At 40.1% G+C, this 22,811-nt stretch overlaps 2 protein-coding genes across 5 annotated transcripts in view; both read right to left on the minus strand.

Moving 5' to 3' along the window:
* Positions 1 to 137: 137 nt before the first annotated feature.
* Positions 138 to 18,252, minus strand: phf11 (PHD finger protein 11). Of its 2 annotated transcripts, XM_080752488.1 has the most exons (18): positions 18,134 to 18,252; positions 13,190 to 13,294; positions 12,958 to 13,091; positions 12,816 to 12,844; positions 12,351 to 12,433; positions 11,728 to 11,798; positions 5,774 to 5,823; positions 5,627 to 5,682; positions 5,447 to 5,469; positions 3,921 to 3,979; positions 3,365 to 3,450; positions 3,239 to 3,261; positions 3,080 to 3,120; positions 2,676 to 2,737; positions 2,442 to 2,511; positions 1,106 to 1,426; positions 942 to 1,013; positions 138 to 755 (listed from the first exon to the last, which is right to left on the minus strand). In XM_080752488.1, exons 1-18 carry the CDS (start codon positions 18,248 to 18,250, stop codon positions 643 to 645), a joined length of 1,515 nt encoding a protein of 504 aa, XP_080608614.1. In that variant the 5' UTR covers positions 18,251 to 18,252; the 3' UTR covers positions 138 to 642. The 2 variants fall into 2 exon arrangements, with proteins under 2 accessions (XP_080608614.1, XP_080608615.1); XM_080752489.1 differs by lacking the exons at positions 11,728 to 11,798; positions 12,351 to 12,433; positions 12,816 to 12,844; ... (1 more) ...; positions 13,190 to 13,294; positions 18,134 to 18,252 and adding an exon at positions 7,400 to 7,923.
* Positions 18,253 to 19,043: 791 nt separating this feature from the next.
* The window catches only part of mcf2lb (mcf.2 cell line derived transforming sequence-like b), a 38,804-nt gene continuing 35,036 nt past the window's right edge, over positions 19,044 to 22,811 (minus strand). For 2 of the 3 annotated variants that reach the window (XM_080753742.1, XM_080753741.1), the window contains 5 exons: positions 22,632 to 22,706; positions 21,223 to 21,332; positions 20,867 to 20,979; positions 20,401 to 20,504; positions 19,044 to 20,179 (listed from right to left, as the gene is read on the minus strand). In XM_080753742.1, coding sequence (XP_080609868.1) covers positions 20,100 to 20,179; positions 20,401 to 20,504; positions 20,867 to 20,979; positions 21,223 to 21,332; positions 22,632 to 22,706 — 482 coding nt within the window. In that variant the 3' untranslated portion in view covers positions 19,044 to 20,099. Of the gene's footprint in view, positions 20,180 to 20,400; positions 20,505 to 20,866; positions 20,980 to 21,222; positions 21,333 to 22,288; positions 22,365 to 22,631; positions 22,707 to 22,811 lie in introns of those variants that run through there. The other variant, XR_013963275.1, reaches the window with a different exon arrangement.

The following is a 22,811-nucleotide window of genomic DNA, read 5'->3' on the forward strand; positions in this document are numbered from 1 at the left end:
TATTTCTACATTTACTTGAAAATGTGAGTACTTCTTCCAGCACTCAAATTCTATACATGACTCAAATATTTCCAGCAAATGTTACTTTAATAACATTTTACAAGGTTTTAGTAATGTTTGCAACACACTTGAAAATGTAACCAAGTTTGTGCTTTAATGGAAAATGATATCTAGTAATATCTGTATGCCAACAACACTGCATTTCAAATGGCGTTCCAACAAAGCAATACAAAAATGAAACGCCCCCCAAAAATGGTACATTCATTTTGTCTTCCATTCATTCTCAGCAAGTATAAAGAATGAGGATTACTGAAACTTTCATGTCTCATGGGCAAAGGAGAGCATGCATTTGGGAACTTTGCCAGATACAGAACCATGTACTATTAATAGCTGCCAACTGAGTAAGACTGTAGACCGTTTCTTGAGATTAGAACATCATTCAAAATGTTTAACAAAATATCAATACAACATAATGGTATATTTAACATCAATATACAGTACATATACATACTAAAATGTATAACAATAGTGTAAAATATAAACGGATGGACATGCAGGGCTAGTAGATCTTTAAACATAATACAATATAAACAATATTTGCCACTGCAGACAGCAGTATGGGCTGTTTATGAACTTTGATCTTTAAGTGTTGTGATGTGCCAGGCTGTGATGTGCCAGGCTCTTCTCCATGGCCGACATGATCCTTTTCATGGCTGCTTCTTCTATCTGCACCTCCACTTTTTTCTTCTTAATTTCTGGACAAACAGTAGCCATTTTAATTTCATATACTGTGTGTGTGTGTGTGTGTGTGTGTGTGTGTGTGTGTGTGTGTGTGTGTGTGTGTGTGTGTGTGTGTGTGTGTGTGTGTGTGTGTGTGTGTGTGTGTGTGTGTGTGTGTGTGTGTGCGTGCGCGCGCGCGCGTGTGTGTTTTCTTTTAATACCTTCATCCTGCTTGGCCACAAGCACCGCAAGGCCACCAGAGGCTTCCATCACTCTCAGAGCCATATCATAATCTGTCAACAGACGTTAAAGAACTTCATTTTAGAAAGTCCAATTACAATATTAAAATAGAGAGACACATTTTCACCTTTAACATATCGTTTACCTTCCTGGCTGGCCAGATTTGACTGAATCCTGTTGGAGAGGTTATTGAGTTCATCAATGAAGTCAGAGAAGATGGCTTGTGTACGCCCTGCCTCGTTGAAGTCCTTCCAGAAGCTGGCAGAGTCTATCTTGGGTTTTGGGACTGAGAGAAGGGACACAGAAAAGGAAGGGGAGGGCTGTAGAGAGGACTGGGAATTTGGAGGAGAGACCGGTGCTTCGACGTGAGAGTGAGGATCTTTAGCAGGATCAGTGGAGCTCGCATGTGGACCAGAGGAGCTCTGTGTGTGTGGATCTGGATTGTGGATGGAGCCCAGACTGCACCCTGAGAGGAGAGACCGTGACCATATGTCACCATTACACTACACTTCTATTATAAAGAACTTGCAGCAAATTGTGAAATATAGCCATGCAGACTTAAGTTGGCCTAAGCCAGGTAAAATACCGCAACAGTGTCAATACATGTCATTGTCCACTCTCAACATTTTTAGATTTGTTTTACATTTTTGACAAACGTACCAGATTACTTAAATTATGGATTCCTCAACCCAAAAGTACACAGAAAACAAGTGCTACTCATCACAGTAGGCCAAACCATTGAAAAGTTCATTTTCATCTTAGCTGATGGCAGCCATTTTGGATGTTGGGCTCTCACAAATTGTACCCTTTTTGCAAGGGGCATGGGAGCTCAATTTGTTATTTAACCTTCATAGATGACAAACCCACTGAGAAACGGACCTTCGCTCCCCAGGGTCACAGAAGCATCAGAAATGACCCAAATATGTATTGTCCATAAAATAAACAGAATAAAGGCTAATTTGTTTAAAGGAACAAGACCACTGTGTCCAGAAACAAATGTATTTATCTTGTCTATAAAAAATAAAAGGTTGAGACAAATATTTTATAAAACATCCTGCTAAACTTGTGGTAATGTGGATGTGCTATACGGTCTTTCTCCAGTGTGAATTCTCTGGTGTGTTTTAAGGCTGCTAGTGCTTAATGGAGCGGAAGTGTTTTACACGTTGGCCACATCCATAGTGTTTCTCACCAGTGTGAGTTCTCTGGTGTATATTTAATTTATATTTCCTGTTAAACTCGCTCCCACACTGGTAACAGTGGTATGGTCTTTCACCAGTGTGAATTATCTGGTGTGTTTTGAGGGTCCCCTTTGTAGCGAAGTGTTTTCCACACCCTTTGCAGCTGGTAGGACAAGGAAGCCAGACAGAAAAGCCAACGTGAGGTCTTGAGATCAAAACTTCAAATCGGAACCACAATTTAAAATGACATGGACGGACACTGAACAGTGCAGGTGTGATGATGTATTCGAGTAAGAACAATACCTGCCATCTGGGAGGAATCTGACTCCATGCAGATTGTCACAGGCAGCAACAAACTCTTAGATTCTGCAACCTGAAGAGACACAATAGCAACATTTCTTTATTTGCATAAAGGTTATATTGTTGTCCTACTAATTATGACAGAAACTTGTGAAAAACAAGCTTACTGAATGGGCTGCCTTGTAATGCAGCACTGAATATGGGGGGGGGGGTATTATGTTTTATGTTTCAACTCACTGAAATGTCTGTGTCATTGGCATCTTCACATCTGTCCTGGCTTTGTCTCTTGGTATCATTACCTGGGGAGATCATAGCTCAGGTTACACCAGTCTTACACCTTTTTGAAGTGGGTCCTGTGAGACAGTCTTGCATAGCCTGACGATCAGAGATCTCCTCCTACTATATCTGGCAATATATTAAATTGAATGAACATTTTAATGAATGAGCCAACTGTGAGCTAAGGATCGGGGAAGAGAAAAAAGAAAACCTGCATTGATGAACCAATGCAAAGATTTTGGGCAGTCCTTCATATTAGGCCGTTGATATGATTTGTTTCAGTTTGTCATTGGGTTGTAATTGTTCTAGCCCCTACGTGGAGATCTCTGATTCGTCTCACTATGTGAGGCAATGTGAAATCCTACCTGGGGTGGAAGCACAGACGTTCTCACTCTCAGTATCATTTCTGTGAAGAAATTATAATTTCTCAGTCATTACTCTATCTAAATGTTCACGTTGTATTTAACATTTAAAAAAATAACTTGTCTAAGTACAATGATTGCTTATAAGATTGCGTATAATACCTGTCAATCTGAGTCTCGGGTGTCTAGAGAGAAAAAGACAGTGAGGGAAAGCAATAACATATTTATGGTTTGGATTGCTACTATTAATCTGGAGAAGACAGTAAAAGCACTTAAGAAAATACATACATTTATTTCTGCGTTTGGGTGTTCTTCATCATCCACCCACTCAATGGGGGCAAACATGGTCAGGCTTTGGGTAGATATGTCCTCATCTATGATAAAAATCCCAGAGCATAATTCAGGTGTCATAGCAGCAACAGTAACAAGGTTGAAACACAGGGAAAAACAAAACAAGCTAAAAACACTTGTACTGTAAGCAGTTATACCAGTGGCCAAGCAGAGTGCTACACGCCATATTAAACAAGTCATTTTGTATCTTTCACAATAACCATTCAACATAGTTTGTCAAAATAACGAGTATGTTACTTAAATACATAGCGTTTCTCAAAACCTCGAGACCTTGCAGCTTTTGTTTTCAAATGGTACTGCCGTGGGTTTGTTTCAAACTGAATTCTCGGTTCTAATAGACAACAGAGCCAACAGAGGGGTCACCAAAATACTAGTCTGGTAGGATTCACCTCAAAACATGGGCTGCAGATCTTCCTTCAGTGAAACAGTGTATAAAACCCATACGGATTGACAGTCTCATGTATTGATAAGTCACAGGAAGCAATAAACTAACCTGAGCTTGAGTCTCCTTTGCGCTTGAATTTAAGCTTGGAAGGAACCTCATCCTCCTGTCTGTAATGGAAACAGGAAATGTAACAATGGCAGGATATCAGTGTGGTATTGGGACAACACAAATTGACCAGGATCAAGCTAAGGATGCAAGGAGCATTGTACACCACATTTAAACTCAAAGTGCTTTACATAAAACATTAAACATCAAAACTTTAAAAGAGATAATTCACCCCCAAAATTACTTATTTTCTATGGAGACACAAAGGAGACCGAGTGTCTATCCGTAACCGTTGTCAGTCATCAATTTATTGGCTTAGGAATGAGACAAAAAAAGAACAAACAAACAAAAATAAAAATACACCTAGTGTTAAGTGAACGGTGTATCGAGTTGATTTCATCAAGCGACTCGCTAGCCAATCACGGCGCGTACTGCCAATGGGACTCAGAGTGTACAACAAACTTTGAGACGTTTGGACCAAGATGTAGGCCATGCAGGGCAGGCTTCAGTTTACTTTAGGGCCCAGACATTTTCCTTTCCAACAAACTTTGAGACGTTTGAGCCAAGATGTAGGCCATATCTAGGCCAGATGTAGGGCAGGCTTCAGGGGCCCAGACATTTTTTAGGGAACCGGACAAAGCCAGATGTTGGAACATAGTTCCTTCCAGGAGCGCCGCAAAAATATCTTTGTGAATTCAAATCTCCATGAGGAGAGTAATCGACAGAAACTACGTTATTTTTTGGGTGAACTATCCCTTTAATAAAGTGAGCCTTAAAGGAGTAGTTCACCCCCAAAATGACTTTTTTTCTATTGATTAGTTACGCCATGGAGACTCGAGTTCAATAATATTTTTAGTTTTTTGTCGCATTCCTAAGACAAAAATGTGATAATAAATTTACCCCCATTTGTTCCAGGGACCCGTTTCGAAACGGGTCCCCATCCGGAATCAATGGGGGTAAATTTACTCAAATCAAATTTTTGTCTTAGGAATGTGACAAAAACCAAAAAAAATTTATTGAACTCTACTCTCCATGGCATGAGTAATCAATAGAAAAAGTCATTTTGGGGGTGAACTACTCCTTTAAGAAAGACATTATGTGTTAAGAAACATGAAATATAGGGATGTGAATACTTCTTTTTTTTTTTTTTCAAAGTTAAACGCATGTATTGTGATATTCTTTTACACAAAGCTTCAGGCACGATAGAAACACAAGTCAGGAGGAGGAAATGGATAGGTAGATCAATCACAAAACATGCTCTAACTAACATGCAACCTGCAAGGCGGGAGGAAGAGAGGACATGCCTAGAGCCACCTGCAGAAGAACCACAGAGCAAGAGATGAAGGCGCAAGGGCTGTCATGGCAACAACTGGATCGGAGCGATTTGAAGGGCACAAGACCGAAGAGGATGGAGTTTTGTTAATAGACTGTTTCTCAGGGAATTTAAAGGCCTGCGTAATTAAGTCCAGAGCTTAGCAGGATGTAAGGAAATGATAGAGCATTCACATGCCTCTCAGCACAACACTGACCTGCCATTGGATTTCAGCTTTCTCTGTTTGAATAGAAAAGCTCAAATGATTAAGATCACCTTTTCTTTTCACTGAATTAGGTAGTACATACATTTAATTAATGCTAGAGCAGAATGCTACAGGCTAATTTATACTTTGTTGCCGACCGCTTTAACAAAGGACATTTGTTAGGAAATGTACCTTCAAAGACGAGTCACTGCTGTGGGCCTCGGCCAGTCCAGCTGCTTCATCTGTACCTATCAACAACAAACAGCAGCATTATTAACAAGCACCCAAAGACGTTTGACTCAAAACACAGTTAAATATTGGTGTATCTAAATCACATACCGTGGGGACTTTCCTCGTGGGACTGAGGTTTGTGTTCCTGGCAGTACAACCTAAGCAAAAATATGGACAAATTGTCACTTGATCAGGAACTGATGTACAGTACATACTGTAGACAGACAAAGCAAATACATTAGAGGTGTCAATCTTCACTGGACTCACTATCCAATTCTATGATGCATCAAAATCTTCTACTGCTTATGGTTAATTTTCTTTTATCCAACTTTATTACATGGCTTGGTTGAATGCTCGATTCTGAGAGGTCCACTACTGATAGGCGGAGAACCAATCAATCAATAAATCTGCGGTGCTTGGTTTTGCCATATTTAACAAAGGTGGCATGTAAAGTTTAAACACACATACAATGTTATTTTACAGCTAAACATTGCACTAAAGAATTGAAAAATAAGTGACGACACGAGACATTCCTGGCATCTCTGTGTATCTGTCTGATTGACTTCAAAGTTTGTATCACTGACAACCCGAGGTTGTGTTATTCTGCCAACTGGGAATTTGGTTGGACCAGTGGCTCTGCGTCTGTCCCATTTAATGCCCATATTAAATAGAGATCTCTGTCCGAGTTCCTTTTACACCCATGATGCCTGGTGTGTCACAGACTGGCCTCCGAATAGTACTAAGTTAGGTTAGGTGTCGATAATGCATACTGCAGTCCTCTGACAACAGGCACCAAAACTGGTATTGCATAACAGAAGGGGCATCCATTCCTAGCAGGCATCAGCCTAGTATTATGGACTCCTATTTCATTCATTTATAAAGTGCTTTAACAGTTTAACATGTGTACTCACTCAAATGTCTAACATTAAATTGTCAGCCAAAATAGATAAATGATACAGTATATTCTAGCCTAATATTCAATCTTCAAAAACGTAACTTCAATCCTCCTGCAGTGAATTACAACTTAGCTCTGGTCCATAGCGTTAGTAAGGAGAACTCCTAACGCTATGGACCAGAGCCAATTACAACTTGCCAACTTGCAGTATTTTTGCAATGTGTTTAAGTAACCAATTAACCAAATTAAGAAGAAAACAAAAACAGTATAAAAAGTATGCTGCTACCTGTAATATACCAAAATAATAGCATAGCAGATCTTGAGATCTATGACAGGGCACTTATGGACGGGTACACATTAAAGTGTATTACCCCCTCAGGCCAGGATCACATTTTTGCCTATTACAGTACATATAGGCCTACAGTCATTTTTTGAAAATAGGGAAAGGGTTTCTGATTATAATTTTTTCCTATGAAAGCCAAAGGTGTGTTAAAGCTATCAAATAGTTTGGGAGTTTTGTTCCAAGCTGCTACAGAGGCTGAGGAATTCTCCAGAAAAACAGTGGGTAATTCTCAAATCGGACATAAGTCTTTAAAGTAGTTGTTCACCCCCAAAATGACTTTTTTTCTATTGATTACTCACCCCATGGAGACTTGAATCAATGGGGGTAAATTTATTATAATCAAATTATTGTCTTAAGAATGCGACAAAAACTAAGAAATATTATTGAACTCAAGTCTCCATGAACTACTCCTATAAGGCTTTTTTTTTTTTTTTTTTTTCAAATCGGAATTAGGCCTAAATGGGTAATTAATAAACATGAGTTTCAGTAGGCCTACTCTGCCGGCTGGTTGAATTCTTCCTTCATCACGATCTGGATGACTTCAGGTTGTTCTCCCTTTATTGCTTGCTTCGTACGGCACAAAGTTTTCCGACCGGGTATGATGGAATGAACGTCAACCACGCCATATTTAGCTCCGATGTTTATTAGCGCTTGGGCCACCAGGATGAATTCTTTACGGGTGACGATTTCAACCATGCAAATGTCCAGGCAACACATGTCCACGAAATCTTTCACAAACTTGGATTTGACATCAGGTGGTATCGTTTTGCGACAGAAGGAGGTTATGGGGTTTTGACTTTGACTTGCTCTCGATTTAGCGCACACATGTTTGATCAGACCTGATGTACCCGTTCTGTGGCTATCATACGTATAAATCGCGTTGCAAGAGTTGCATGTTGCGTAACCAGCACACAACCCGTCGTAAGCATTAACTATTTCACTAAATCGCTCCCAAACCAAACTTTTGCCGCCTGCCTTGCTTTTTATTTTAAACTCTCCATTTTTAAGTTTCTCTCTCACTTTAGCTACGTTCATCGCCTGATTTGCCTCCATTGTTGTTTGAAACTGGAAGGACCCAGCTGGCGCCTATACTGGCACAACAAGGCGGCTGATTTGTGCCTGATGAAAAATCACTTCACATTTTAGAGCACGTCACCGTTTCCCAAACACTGGGTCGGGACCCATTTGTGGGTCGCGGACCGATTTTATGGGTCACGAGTCACGACTCGAGTCAAAATCCCATTTTCTTTTCCTACATTTCAAAAGTGTTAATACAATTATATAAAAACCATGAATAAAAAATAAGTAGTGAAAAGAGCAGAATTACAAGCTTATATATCTGCTATTTTCACAAGTTTGTGAGCTTAAAGTGTTTAGACTTTAGAGAACGTCATGATAGAACTACTGCAGTCACTGCAGTCCTCTGACAACGGGCACCAAAATTGGTGCATATACATTCCAAACGGGCATTGTAAAAATATACAGCCTTCAAAAAACTACTTCAAACCTCTTTCCTCCTGCAGTGCATTACAACTTAGCTCTGTCCATCCATATTGGGAGGTTAAGGAGAACCAGAGCCAACTACAACTTCTGCTTCAACTGCTGTTTGTTTGCAATGTGTTAGCGACACGCTCCCAATAAAGTAAACCAACCAATCAAACAAAAACACAAGTGTGCTGCGACCTGTAATATACAAAAATAAGGTATTCATATAGCAGCCGATCTATGACAAGGCACTTAATAAACATGAGTTTCAGTACTCTGCCGGCTGGTTGAATTCTTCCTTCATCACGATCTGGATGACTTCAGGTATTTCCCCCTTTATTGCTTGCTTCGTACGGCACAAGGTTTTCCGACCGGGTATGATGGAATGAACGTCAACCACGCCATATTTAGCTCCGATGTTGATTAGCGCTTGGGCCACCTGGATGAATTCTTTACGGGTGACGATTTCAACCATGCAAATGTCCAGGAAACACATGTCCATGAAATCATTCACGAACTTAGATTTGACATCAGGTGGTATCGTTTTGCGACAGAAGGAGGTTATGGGGCTTTGACTTTGACTTGTTCTCGATCTAGCACACACATGTTTGATCATGTTTGATGTACCAGTTCTCTGGCTATCATACGTATAAATCGCGTTGCAAGCGTTGCATGATGCGTAACCAGCACATGACCCGTTACTAGCATGAACTATTTCACTAAATCGCTCCCAAACCAAACTTTTGCCTACCTTGCTTTTTAATCTAAACGCTCCGTTTTTAAGGTTCTCTCTCACTTTAGCTACGTTCATCGCCTGATTTGCCTCCATTGTTGTTTGAAACTGGAAGGACCCTGCTGGCGCCGACGTCTCGACTCGACTACTGGCACAACAAAGCGGCTGATTTGTGCCTGATGAAAAATCACCTCACATTTTAGAGCACTTCACTGTTTCCCCAAACACCGGGTCGGGACCGTCGGGACCCATTTGTGGGTCGCGGACCGATTTATGGGTCACGACTAGAGTAAAAATCCCACTTTCTTTTCTTTTCCTACATTTCAAAAGTTGTTTTAATACAATAAAACCAGGAATAAAAAATAACAAGCAGCGAAAATAGCCGAACTACAAGCTTATATATATCTGCTATTTTCACTAGTTTTGGGTCCCTCCCGGGACACGAGCTAATTTTGTTTAGACTTTAGAGAACGTCATAGAACTACTGCAGTCCTCTGACAACAGGCACCAACATTGTTATTGCATATACATTCCTAACGGGCATTGTCAAAATAATAAAATCTTCAAAAAACTACTTCAATCCAGTCCAGACAATCCTCATTCTTCTGCAGACTGCAGTGCATTACAACTTAGCTCTAGTCCATCCATAGCCCTGAAACATAACGGTCGCTGATAGCATGACGTACGACCGTCATGGATGAGGATTCATCTGGGTTTGCGGAGGCGAATTCGTCAGCCTATACAAACTACACAAACATTCAGATTTCACAAACAAAGTGCTTTATAAAGTCTCAAACCTGTTTAAATACTGGCCGGCATTGTATAATTACCCGGATCCTCCGTGTTCTTTGATAAAGAAGCCTTTTTATCCGATATTTTTGTGTTTTTCCATGCATTTCCTGGCGTTCCCCACTGAGATGTGGGCGTGGCCTTGCAAAAATGGGTCCGGAAATACATGGGAAAACAGAAAAATATCGGATAAAAACATGGGATAAAAAGCCTTCTTATAAAAGAACACGGAGAATCCGGGTAATTATAAATGCCGGCCAGTATTTAGACAAGTGTGAGACATTATAAAGCACACGAATTCGCCTCCACAAACCCAGTTAAATTCTTTATCAGCGACCGTCATGTTTCAGGGCTAGTCCATCCATAACATAGCAGAGCTAAGACAGGGCAATTAATAAACATGAGTTTCAGTACTCTGCCGGCTGGTTGAATTCTTCCTTCATCACGATCTGGATGACTTCAGGTATTTCCCCCTTTATTGCTTGCTTCGTACGGCACAAGGTTTTCCGACCGGGTATGATGGAATGAACGTCAACCACGCCATATTTAGCTCCGATGTTGATTAGCGCTTGGGCCACCTGGATGAATTCTTTACGGATGACGATTTCAACCATGCAATTGTCCAGGCAACACATGTCCACGAAATCATTCACGAACTTAGATTTGACATCCGGTGGTATCGTTTTGCGACAGAAGGAGGTTATGGGGCTTTGATTTGGCTCCCTTGTGCTTGGCTTAGCACACACATGTTTGATCATGTTTGATGTACCCGTTCTATGGCTATCATACGTATAAATCGCGTTGCAAGAGTTGCATGCTGCGTAACCAGCACATGACCCATCATTAGCATGAACTATTTCACTAAATCGATCCCAAGCCAAACTTTTGCCTGACTTACTTTTTAATTTAAATTCTCCGTTTTTAAGTTTCTCTCTCACTTTAGCTACGTTCATCGCCTGATTTGCCTCCATTGTTGTTTGAAAATGGAAGGACCCTGCTGGCGCCAACTACTGGCATAACAAACGCGGCTAATTCGTGCCTGATGAAATATCACTTTACATTTCACAGAACGTCATTCACCTACAGTGGAAAGTAACTAAGCAGAATTTTTTTACGTCATTAATAATCAGTGGTGGAAAGTAACTAAGTAGATTTACGTCATTAATAATCAGTGGTGGAAAGTAACTAAGTAGATTTACTTAAGTAAAGTACAATCTTTAGGTATTGGTATTTGTACTTGAGTATTTCCATTTTCCATAAATTTTACTTCAACTCCACATCTCGGATCCAAATATTGTACTTTTACTCCGCTGCATTTATTTGAGAACTTAAGTAACTAGTTACTTTGTTTATTGAATTTCAAAACATACATTAATGTTTATTGACTGGATCTCTCTCACACTTGCAAGTTGGTCTGGATAAGAGCATCTGCTAAATGCCTAAATTGTGAATGCAAATGGACCCCTGTAGGCTTGTCATGAAACATTTCGCATGCTGAAAATAGTAGATCTACAATGTCACATCACAGCTTGTTGTGAGCTTGTAGATCTGTTATGTGCTCGTATAACTGCCATGTTCAGTTGTGAGTACATACTGTAGATTAATTAATTGGAAAATCAACAATTAACGTTATTTGGCTATACTCTACAATGGAATGTCACAGGATCAAAGCAGAATCGTCCACATCCTTATCGCAATGTATCATATATTATAATTGCTACATATACACACCTAAAAGATAAGATCACATATTGTACAAAGAATTGTGTACATAATTCATGATTGAGTTACAATTATACTTAAATATGCATACTCACATAATGATGTCATCATTCAAACTGTCTAAGCTTATGTGCTCTTCTCTCTTTTCACAGACAAGGCATATGACCTGAAAATATAAAGACAATTAGGATCTCTAGATAAAGACAAGAGCAATGAATGAATGAATACAGCAACAACTGCCTGCTATTTGTCTATGTGTCTGTGGCTTTCTTGTTAGTAGGCCAGGGAATTAAGTCTATGTCCTATGAAAATATTCACACATTGTGAATATTTGTCACATTTAGTAAATTCATAATATCAGACACACCATCCCGCCATATTTGGAGAAGATTTGCATCATCGACATGACATGTTATTAGACTCTGTGTTGTGATATAAGAATTAGACTGGATGTGTGAACATTTGAAAAGTAGAGCTTTTTCTCATTTAGAGATAAAAGAATATTTGTAACTTTTGTGTCGATTTGTTGATACTTAAGACATTTCTGTATGTGTTTTACCTCTGATTTTTTAAGGTTTCATCTCCATGTTGGGATCTTATTTGTCTTATCAGTACAAACAATGGACAACATTTCATTTTTTGAAAAGGCCTTACTTTGGTTTTGCATGCAATAATTTGACTATGTCCATGTGGTGTTTTAATTACATCTCTTACACACCTTAGTGCTAGACTTTGAAAGTTGTTTAGAAGTATCACCATTTCTGCGTGAAGAGGCTGGTGTGTCGACCTCGGTTTTGAATTCTGCAAGTAAAAAAAAAATTGATACATAACGTTATCTGGAAAAAGCTTGTAACTCCATAATGTTTTCTAAATCAATCAGTGCCCTTCTCGGTTGTACGATAGTGGACACTGGACAGACAAAGGTCACAAAAAAGTTTCAAAAATAGCCCATGCTCACAATGCGACATGTTGTGAGCTTGTCACTAACTAGTTTTTAAAAATGTTGAAAGTGAAATTGGTCTGTGTTTGAGACACAAACTAATTAAAAGTATTAACTTGTGGCTGTTGGAACACAGGTTATATTTTTATAATTTCCTGAAAAGTAACGCTTTTTTGATTCCACCTGGCAGCTACAATAAGTAACATAAGAATCAGAATTAGTGAGGAATACAAATGTACTCACCCATGTTCCTGTGTCTGTAGCAGTACAACCTGAAAAATAAGAGTTTTAGACATTTTCATCTGTGGCAATTATACAAAACTACATCTACCTGGTTTCTTGTAAATAATAATAATATATTTTAGAAGATTGATATTGGACTAACACATATTGCCCTTTGATCTCATCTTCCATGACCTCAGCTCCATTTTCAACAGCACATGGGTAATGGTAGGACCAACTGCAGCGTTTCACTTCACATCCAACTGTGGCACACTTTTTCTTACAGCCGGCACAGCGCTAATGTAAAGAAAAGGAACATTGCATTTAGAGAACAGATCGATCTGCACAGTATGAAGTTGAGTTGAGTGCTATGTGAAAATGATAAAGGGCTTTACCAGTCTATTTCCACGTTTCACCTCATTTTCCACATCCTCCACAGCAAAACCAAACAAGTCGTCAAACTCTGGTGAATTCTGGCAAAAGATACCAGATGAATACAGCTGCAACACAGAAAAGTTAAGAGCAATGTATCAGATTATAATGTCATGAGTCCATATTTATAACATAATGTGATATGTTTCCCACCAACAGTATGCTGGAATGGGGCATATCAGACAATAGCTCTGGTCCAGAGCGTCAGTGCAGCTGATGCAGGCGACTGGATAAAAGACTAAACCAGGATTGGTATACAGGGATACAACCTGGAAATAAGCAGGCGGTCGAGTTGGATGTGTTTTATTTCATGACAAAAATAATGTATTTTACAGAGTGGGTGGGGTGCTGAGAGGTTTACCACCACAGAGAATAGACTTTCAACAACGCAAAACTACCTTTGGTTAGGTGAGTAGCGAAGTAGTTTTGTTTATTTTGACTGAAGTTGAGCCCTCGTAGGGGTACAGAAATCCCGGTCTAGTCTTTTAGCCAGCCGCCTGTCAGAGAGTCAGTGCAGCTGACGCTCTGGACCAGAGCTAATCAGACAAATGCCAAGAAAGATACTACATTTGTAGTTTTTTTTTTCCCCTTCTTTTTCTTTTCATTTTTTTTTTTCATACTGCTTTCAAGTAGATTATTTTATGCAATAATCTTTCGTCATAAACCTCAAAGTACACCAGAGTAACAATCAAACACACAGCTGTTTTTGTAACACAATCCAAGTATTCTGGAATGGCAAACAAGCATGTGTAAACTAAATCAATCTGTTTACCACATCTATTATTTTGTATCACTGTCTATGCATAGATAAGTCTCTTATCTCTGATCTGGCGGTCCTGTGGTTGCAAAACAACCCAGGCCTCTCTTAACCAGGCCTCTCTTAACCCCCCTCTTATCCCCTGCACCAGACCCCAGGGTTCACACAGAAGTTAATCAATTACCCTCAGAAAAGAAAGGAAAACCATGATGTTTATATACGTATATTTCTTATCTTGTGCTTTTTTTTGTGTGCAAACTGCTAATAAAGTATTCAATCAATCGATTCATGTTTAATCAACTTAATCGAATTATTTTAAAGGAGTTTGTATGAATGGGTGCCCTGAAAGTCATGTTATGTTGATAGTAAAACCTCCAGTAATTGTGTAAGTTAACTCATATGCCTGGTGTTGGCTTATTAGTGCGGTATGCTATGTATTCCTGTAGGAATTTTTTGCCAAAATTGATTTTTTTGCTGTTTTGGCTTCTATAGGGACCAAACTATCAGAAAATGACGGGGGTCAAATTTTCAGACCCCTCCCTCATTTCCTGGGGGCGGGTCACTTCAGTTTTGGCCCTTTTCGGCCTTGTTTTCCCAATTTCCCATAGGATTTTTTTGCCCAAATGGCTTTTTTTTTCTGTTTTGGCTTCTATAGGGACCAAACTATCAGAAAATTACGGGGGTAAAATTTTCAGACCCCTCCCTCATTTCCTTGGGGGCGGGTCACTTCAGTTTTGGCCCTATTCGGCCTTGTTTTCCCAATTTCCCAAAGGATTCTTTTGCCAAATAGATTTCTTTTGCTGTTTTGGCTTCTATAGGGACCAAACTATCAGAAAATGATGGGGGTTACATTTTCAGACCCCTCCCTCATTTCCTGGAGGAGGGTCACTTCAGTTTTGGCCCTATTCAGCTATGTTTTCCCAATTTCCCAGAGGAGTTTTCTGCAAAAAAATGATTTGTTTGCTGTTTTGGTTTCTATAGGGACCAAACTATCAGAAAATAATGGGGGTCAAATTTTCAGACCCCTCCCTCATTTCCTGGGGGCGGGTCACTTCAGTTTTGGCCCTATTCGGCTATGTTTTCCCAATCTCCCATAGAATTGTTTTGCTAAAACATATTTTATCTTTTGTTGTTTTGGCTTCTATAGGGACCAAACTATCAGAAAATGACAGGGTAGACATTTTCAGACCCCTCCCTCATTTCCTAGGGGGGGGGGGGGGGTCACTTCAGTTTTGGCCCTATTCACCTATGTATTCCCATAGGAGTGTTTTGCTAAAATTGATTTCTTTGCCGTTTTGGCTTCTATAGGGACCAAACTATCACAAAATGACAGGGTTCCAATTTTCAGACCCCTCCCTCATATCCTGGGGGGAGTACTTTACAGTACTTTATACACAACTTCACAGTATATTCTGAGGATATTCAATAGTTTAGGTAGGAACAGTTCAAGTGAGGAGGATGGGGTAGCATTTATACTTCTGACCTGTTATTATTCTAGTCAAATACAGGATCTATTAATGATCACTGTTATCAAGTGGATGGTAAGATACAGATAAAAGAAAATATCTGTCACAGATATTTTTTAGCTGTGTCTTACCATCCACTTGAATGGAGAAAGATATTTATTTATCTGTTAATCTGGCCCAGTGAGAATGGGCCTTTATACTGTTGGCAAAGTCTCATGCACTTGCAGAGACTGACTGTCCCTTGCAACCTGCTTTGCACCCACATCACATGTGATGAGCTCAAGTATTGCCTTTGGAGCAGGGAGGGCAAGACAGAAGACACCTGACTGGAACATACCCTCCACTCTCTGAATTCCACCAATTCTCTTCAATTGGTGGAAGCTCAGGGCTCAGGGCAATTGGACATCGGTGTCAGCAGCCTCTTCGATGTGTGCACCTCCTCAAAATCATGTCCCTTAATGAAGGTATCATATATGACAACGAGCTTGAAAGAACTGTCCCTTGAGAAATACTCAAGCAGTCCCTGGCCTAACACATTTCAACTTCTCCTTGGTTGATCACACAGTCAGGAGTTCCTTGATGGACATAGTGAGCTTCATCTCTGGATGAAGACTTTGTGTTTTTCGACTGATCCATATACCTAATATTACCTATCAAAGACAACTTGACCCTCAACATAGCCAGCCATCATCGTTATGATGCGTTTGTTGAATGCATCCTGAAGATCTGACAGCTTTTTGTCTTTTTCATGTTCTGAAGCAAACCCATGGCATCAACAATAAGAACTTTGATAGAATAATCGTCCTCGGTCAGATCATGCTATGGGACACATGGAAGATCTTCCTACAGGGGCTCTGCCCTGGCATCTTCCATTGAATGCAAAATGTGAACCCCCTCATTTTCTGACAGTTTGGTCCCTAAAGAAGCCAAAACAGAAAAGAAGAAAAAAAAAATCTATGGGAATATAGAGCCGAATAGGGCCAAAACTGAAACCCCCCTCCCCGCCTCAGGAAATGGGGGAGGGGTATGAAAATTTGAACCCTGTCATTTTCTGATAGTTTGGTCCCCATAGAAGCCTAAACAGCAAACAAAACAATTTTAGCAAAAAAAAAATCCTATTGGAAATTGGAATGCATAGCTGAATAGGGCCAAAACTGTGACCCGCCCCCAGGAATTGAGGGCGGGGTCTGAAAATTTCAACCCCGTTATTTTCTGATAGTTTGTTTCCTATGGAAGCCAAAACAGCAAACAAAACAATTTTTGCAAAAAATTCCTATGGGAAATTGGGAATGCATAGCTGAATAGGGCCAAAAATGAAGTGATCCGGCCCCAGGAAATGAGGGAGGGGTCTGAAAATGTGACCCCCGTAATTTTCTGATAGTTTGGTCCCTATAGAAGCCAAAACAGCAAACAAATCAATTTTAGCAAAAAATATTATGGGAAATTGGGAATACATAGCCGAATAGGGCCAAAACTGAAGTGACCCGCCCCCATGAAATGAGGGAGGGGTCGGAAAATTTGACCCCCGTCATTTTCTGATAGTTTGGACCCTATAGAACCAAAATCTGCAGAAAAATCAATTTTGGCACAAAAATCCTACAGGAGCTGTATTTTGGACATAGCATACCACACTATATGGTGAGTTAATTGAATGTCTCACTCCCTAAGGGAGCCTGCAGGTGATGAGTCTGTCAGTCAGAGGCAGTGTTTCTCGAAATTTGAAAGGCTCCCCTTAATTTTGACAGTGTACAAATGGGACCTGTTTGGTTCCATTTGTACGCTGTCAAAGTTACAGACTTGTATGGGTAAATTTAGACCCCCCTAAAGGAACGGGAACCTAGAGAGTCCCTGAAATCCACTTTAAGAAACACCGCATTAGGAAAAGGTTGTTCCTTAATCCAGGGGTCTTCAACATTTTCAGGCCAGCGACCCCCAAACTGAAGGGGACATGGTTGGAGCAGGGACCCCCCTGGGGGTGGGGCTACGATATAGGCCTATATTGTATATTTATGTATAAAATTGTGTTTCATGTGTATAAACATACCATGTTATTGTGCATTCAATACTATGCTATTAAAATAATAGATTAATATTCATCATGCTTTTATTTTAAACATGCATGTACAAGTGGCCGTACCACACTGCCATTTATAAACATACCTTATTAACTGAGAAGCAATTTCAATACTATCAATCACAATAATCATGTATACAAGCTATTCAAAAGAGAGAATCGTGTTTTGTTTATATTTAGAGACAAATTCATATATATATAAATATAAATATATTATATATAAACTTTTTTCCCCCCAACAATTTCGGGGACCCCCTAGGGGTCGCGGACCCCCTGTTGAAGACCCCTGCCTTAATCCTTTGTTGTCTTCAAGTGTGTTAATGTCTAACTGTTATTTTGGCCTGTCTTTGCCAAGGCTGTATCATATCACGTAATCACGTAGATACGAGTCGACACCTTAATATTATAACTCTATGGTCGACACCCCTATAAACTCCCCACAGAAAACGCCCCCGTTTCTGTTTTTCTCCAGTGACCCCCTACCACTGGCACTGTCGCACGAGTCGACTATGTTGTAGGCTCCAATTATGGCTATTGTATTCTATAATAATGTGTCAGACAAAAAGAAACGAAGCTAAACGTTGCAAGTAAACAGTGAAGTGATTCTTACCAGACAGTTTTGATGAGCCGTAACAGAGCGTTTAGTTGATAGTGGTCCGGTTACCGTCGTCTCCTCGCTTCTTTGACAAAGTATGCAAACAACCCGACCATCGTCATCTACAGACATGATAAATTGGTTTAATGTGATTATTTTACCGCATTATTTCGTGGTAAATAGTCTCAATAACTTGCACAGAGATGTGCTCAAACTGTCAGCGGAAGTACGGTCCGGTTTGAAAAGAAAGCCGTGTTCTGATTGGATATTGCTATGGAGATTGATCGCTGTTGTTTTTCGTTAGAGCCCGCCTTCGACAGAGCCTTCCGTATCCGAAAAGCACATGGCGTATCCGCTGTTCCGCTCTGCTCTGTCTGAAGTTCTGATTCTGAACTTGCGTGTGCTGTGCAGGTTTCCCAACTGGTCTTGGGCCTAAGCTAGATGCAGAATAGACCCAACTTTAGAGTGAAGATTTTCAACTCAAATATTTGCTTCTGGGGGTCCCTGGGTTGGAACAAAATATTTTAAGATGGGGGTCCGTGGCCAAATACATATAATTTTTTTTGGGGGGGGGGGTCCTTGTCTTGACATGACAAAGTTTCATAACTTTATTTGTTTACAAATTGCTTCACAACACAAATCACAACAGTGTGTGTCTATGTGCTTTGTTTTGTCATTATTCAACAGTAGGAAATTGACATCCAAGACCTCATGGCAGTGAGACAATCCACCAGTGGGGTGAAGTCCAAAAAAGGTTGAGAAACACAAGTTGAATATAGCTATAATTCAATACAATTTGGAAGTAGTACGTCTCCCTTTCTCTTTCTCTCTCACACACACACAAATCAGACAGATAAGGCAAATTAATGAATTATTACAAGTCTTTTATGTAAAAAATCAAACAATAGACAAGTCACAAGTCAGTGACATACCATACATAATGTACAATATAGCATCTCAAACATTTCATGACAAACTGAAATTAATGAACAATATCTACATTCATATAACATGATCTCTCCCTTTCGGGAATAAGTTAGCTCTATACATTGATATCTGATATTCACATTAGACGACATCTCAAACTGTACCACATACACAAAGACTCAAAGAGTAAAATGTGTCCCAAGCGCACACTTGATGCCTCTGTGGTGGATAGCTGGTGGAGGAACACAGACATGTATCTCTAAGGACAGATTCTGGGTCAAACTGGAAACAATTAAATAAATACAAGTAAGACAAAGAGAGACAGTCAGAGAGACAGAGATTTGAACAAAAAACCCTGACAAATGACAAATTACCCCTTTTGCCTTTCCTTCAAATAAATATGTACTTCTAAAGGAAAGAAAGCTGTGGGTGCAGTAGTGATCTGTAACACTCGAGCAACATTCTTGAAAGCTAATAAACTCATTCATTTCATTCGTAGATTTCTTATTGGGCTTTGTTTTAACAGTTAAACTCAACATATCTGCAGACAATAAAAGGAATTGTTCCACGTGGACCTGAAGCTGAGGCACAGAGGAAGATAGGAAAGTGCCACCCAGGAGAAGTGCCTCTGCATTTTATGTCCATAATAATGTGATCATTATTAGATGTACTAACAGATCAGTCCTGCTGGCCCACTCATACATCTATTACAATCACATGGAACCCGCAGGCTTTCAATAAAACAAATGGCAAAGTGTAGGAAAAGAACATGATCCGAGTCCTTCACCATCCTGACATGTGGTCCCCTCAAGGAACCCTGATGATCCCTGCACCCCACTTTGAGTACTACTGTACTAGATGATGATCGACTGAATCCTTTCCCCATGATCAAATCTGTGAAGTGGATTACATCAGGCAATATAGCTCATTTGTTTTGTGTGTTTGTGTGGAATCGAAGGTTGTCAGAACCGATTGTTGGAATTATGGACTGAGTACCGGGGTGACCAGTGGCCCATGGCCAGAAGGCTCTGGGAGGAGGGAAGACTTGATGATTTCAGGACTTGATGTCAGAGAAGTTTGTATAGGTCTCACTACAGCTGGAGGATGTGCTCAAGTTTCCAGACCCACTGCCCTCTGTCACACACACACACACACACACACACACACACACACACACACACACACACACACACACACACACACACACACACACACACACACACACACACACACACACACACACACACACACACACACACACACACAAAGAGCAAGCAAAGAGTGATGTCAGTGTAATAGTCAAGTAACATCTCACACAATTCTGCTCATACTGTATGTGTGTATCGTTTCAATACCTGAGCTTGTAAGAGACTGACAGGACTTTGATTCTCCAATCAGCGTGAGCAGATTGGCAGCAGCAACCCAGCACTCCTTACTCGTCCTCAAGTTACGCACAAACCTGCATTAACACAAACATAAAAATATGTTCTGAAGCTGTGTTCCGAAGATTCAAGATTTTTTTTTATTGATACAGCTACATTACATACAGCTATTGATACTACAGTATGAGCACACAAGAGTAAACTCTTTTAGTTTTGGCTCCTCAGCTTTGTAGCATTATTAACAACACAAAAGAAAGAATAAGCAACAATCGTAAGTAGAAGGTAAAGAAAAATATATATGTACATTAGCACACTTTGAGGCGCTTGAAGGTGCAGAGTGCATATAGCTTCTACTTATGAATATATAACCATTTACAGTATGTGTGCACTGCACTGTCTATACAGCTACAGTATCTGTATATACTGTATAAGTTCTCACCACTGTCCCTCGTCTCCCTCTTCGACCAGTTGCACCATGTCTCCACTCTTGACAGACAGCTCTTCAGCACCACCTTTCTCATAGTCAGAGACCACGGTATACTTTCCTATACACTATTCACAGTCAAGGTAGAGAAACAGAACATTATTTGATTAGCTCTAGAGTTGTGTGTGTGTGTGTGTGTGTGTGTGTGTGTGTGTGTGTGTGTGTGTGTGTGTGTGTGTGTGTGTGTGTGTGTGTGTGTGTGTGTTTTAGTCGTCAATATCTTATTCATTATACCGTAGTTGTGCATATAAGATTCGAAATCATTCATTCAACTGAGAGTTTTAGCATTTCACACATACACACACACTCACAAGCTTCTTAGGGCCATCATCCTCAGGGTCAGAGTTAAGAGGCTCCTCCGCGCTGGAGTAGCCATCATTCTCCTCTGAGGCATCTAGTGACAGGGAAGCTTTTGTCCAACCTGTGGAGGAAAGACAGACATGTATTTAAATTAACACAAAAGGAGGTTGGACAGCGCCATCTTCTGACCAGTTAAGGAAAGATTGCCTTCAGGGAAAAATCCAGTGAAATAAAAATAACCTCTTTGGAGATACCGGTCCCACAACCCCTACCAAGAAACCATGACCAAGATAAAGGACAAATTAAAAGCATGCAACTAAAATAATTCTGACCTCTTGGTCCTCAAAAACTGTTACACAGAGAGACAATGTCAAAGGCAATCTTTTCTGTAAGTTAATTTTCAATATGAGTGCCCTGGGGGTCTGGTGGGATAGGACTGTGGAGGATGGTGGAGGACTTGTGAGAAAATATCTACGAAAGGTTTAGAGCAGCATCCTTTTAGTGAAACGGTGTGCCCAACACCTAAAGCTGTGCGATCCAAATGGAGCCACTGTACCTCTCCTCTTTGCCTGCAACAGATTAGAGGTGCTGAGCCACCTGACCTTGCTCAGATTGATGTAAGGAAGACCTGCATCTGAAGAGTTCATTCAAACACAACAAGGTTTCAACGGTGTTGTCCCAACCAAGCGTCATCTAGTGGAACTACAACGGACTCATTGGGCCCTTGATCCGTGAAACCACAGTGTTGTCACATGACTCATTTATTCTTCATGCAAAACTGTTCTCTTTTACTTTACAAGGCGTTGCATGACTTGCATCCAAACACTTTCACCGGAGATTATGTCAAGTTTGTCGAACAGCCCTTGTGGAATGGGTTGTGAATGGGTTGTGAATTAAGACTTAATGTCAGAGGCCCATGAAACCACACACACACACACACACACACACACACACACACACTTTTGATTGTTTGTGACATCACTATCCTATCCGTGGCATCTTTACAAGACTGTGGTCGGTGACAATTCAATTGAACTCATCAAATATTGAGCAGCATTCAGACACATTATGAGGTACCTTTTGGTAGTTAATCAACAACTGATCTTCAAAGCTATGTTCAGACTGACAGCCTATCCAGATTGGAATCACAAGTCTAAATCGCCAAAAAAAAAAAAACATATTTCTAAATGTGTCTGGACACTCTGAAGCCTGATTTATACTTGGTGTTGCTTGCAGAAAATACAAGTATATAATTCACAAAGTCATTATGTTGTTACCACAGCAACTACTGTAGGATAGAAAAGATAGGTATGTGCATGTCTGAATCCAAATTGGATCAGATCACATGCAAATAACAGTCAGTCCTGATTCCTAAAGATCCCGGCAGAATGTGAATTTCAAAGTAGAGTACATTAGCTACCTTTGAAGCCAAATGGAGTAGGGTCACTCCTAATCTCATGGCGTTTGGTCTTATGGTCAGGGCTTGTGGGAGATCCTACCATCAAGAAAGAAGAAGAAGAACATAAGGTAAGGGAATGTTGAAGATGATGAGAAAAAGTAAAGTAATGTTAAATTGGAATTGGAAGTGCAAATATTGCTG

Source organism: Nannobrachium achirus (assembly GCF_963921795.1).
Source record: "Nannobrachium achirus genome assembly, chromosome: 22".
Taxonomy (NCBI): domain Eukaryota; kingdom Metazoa; phylum Chordata; class Actinopteri; order Myctophiformes; family Myctophidae; genus Nannobrachium; species Nannobrachium achirus.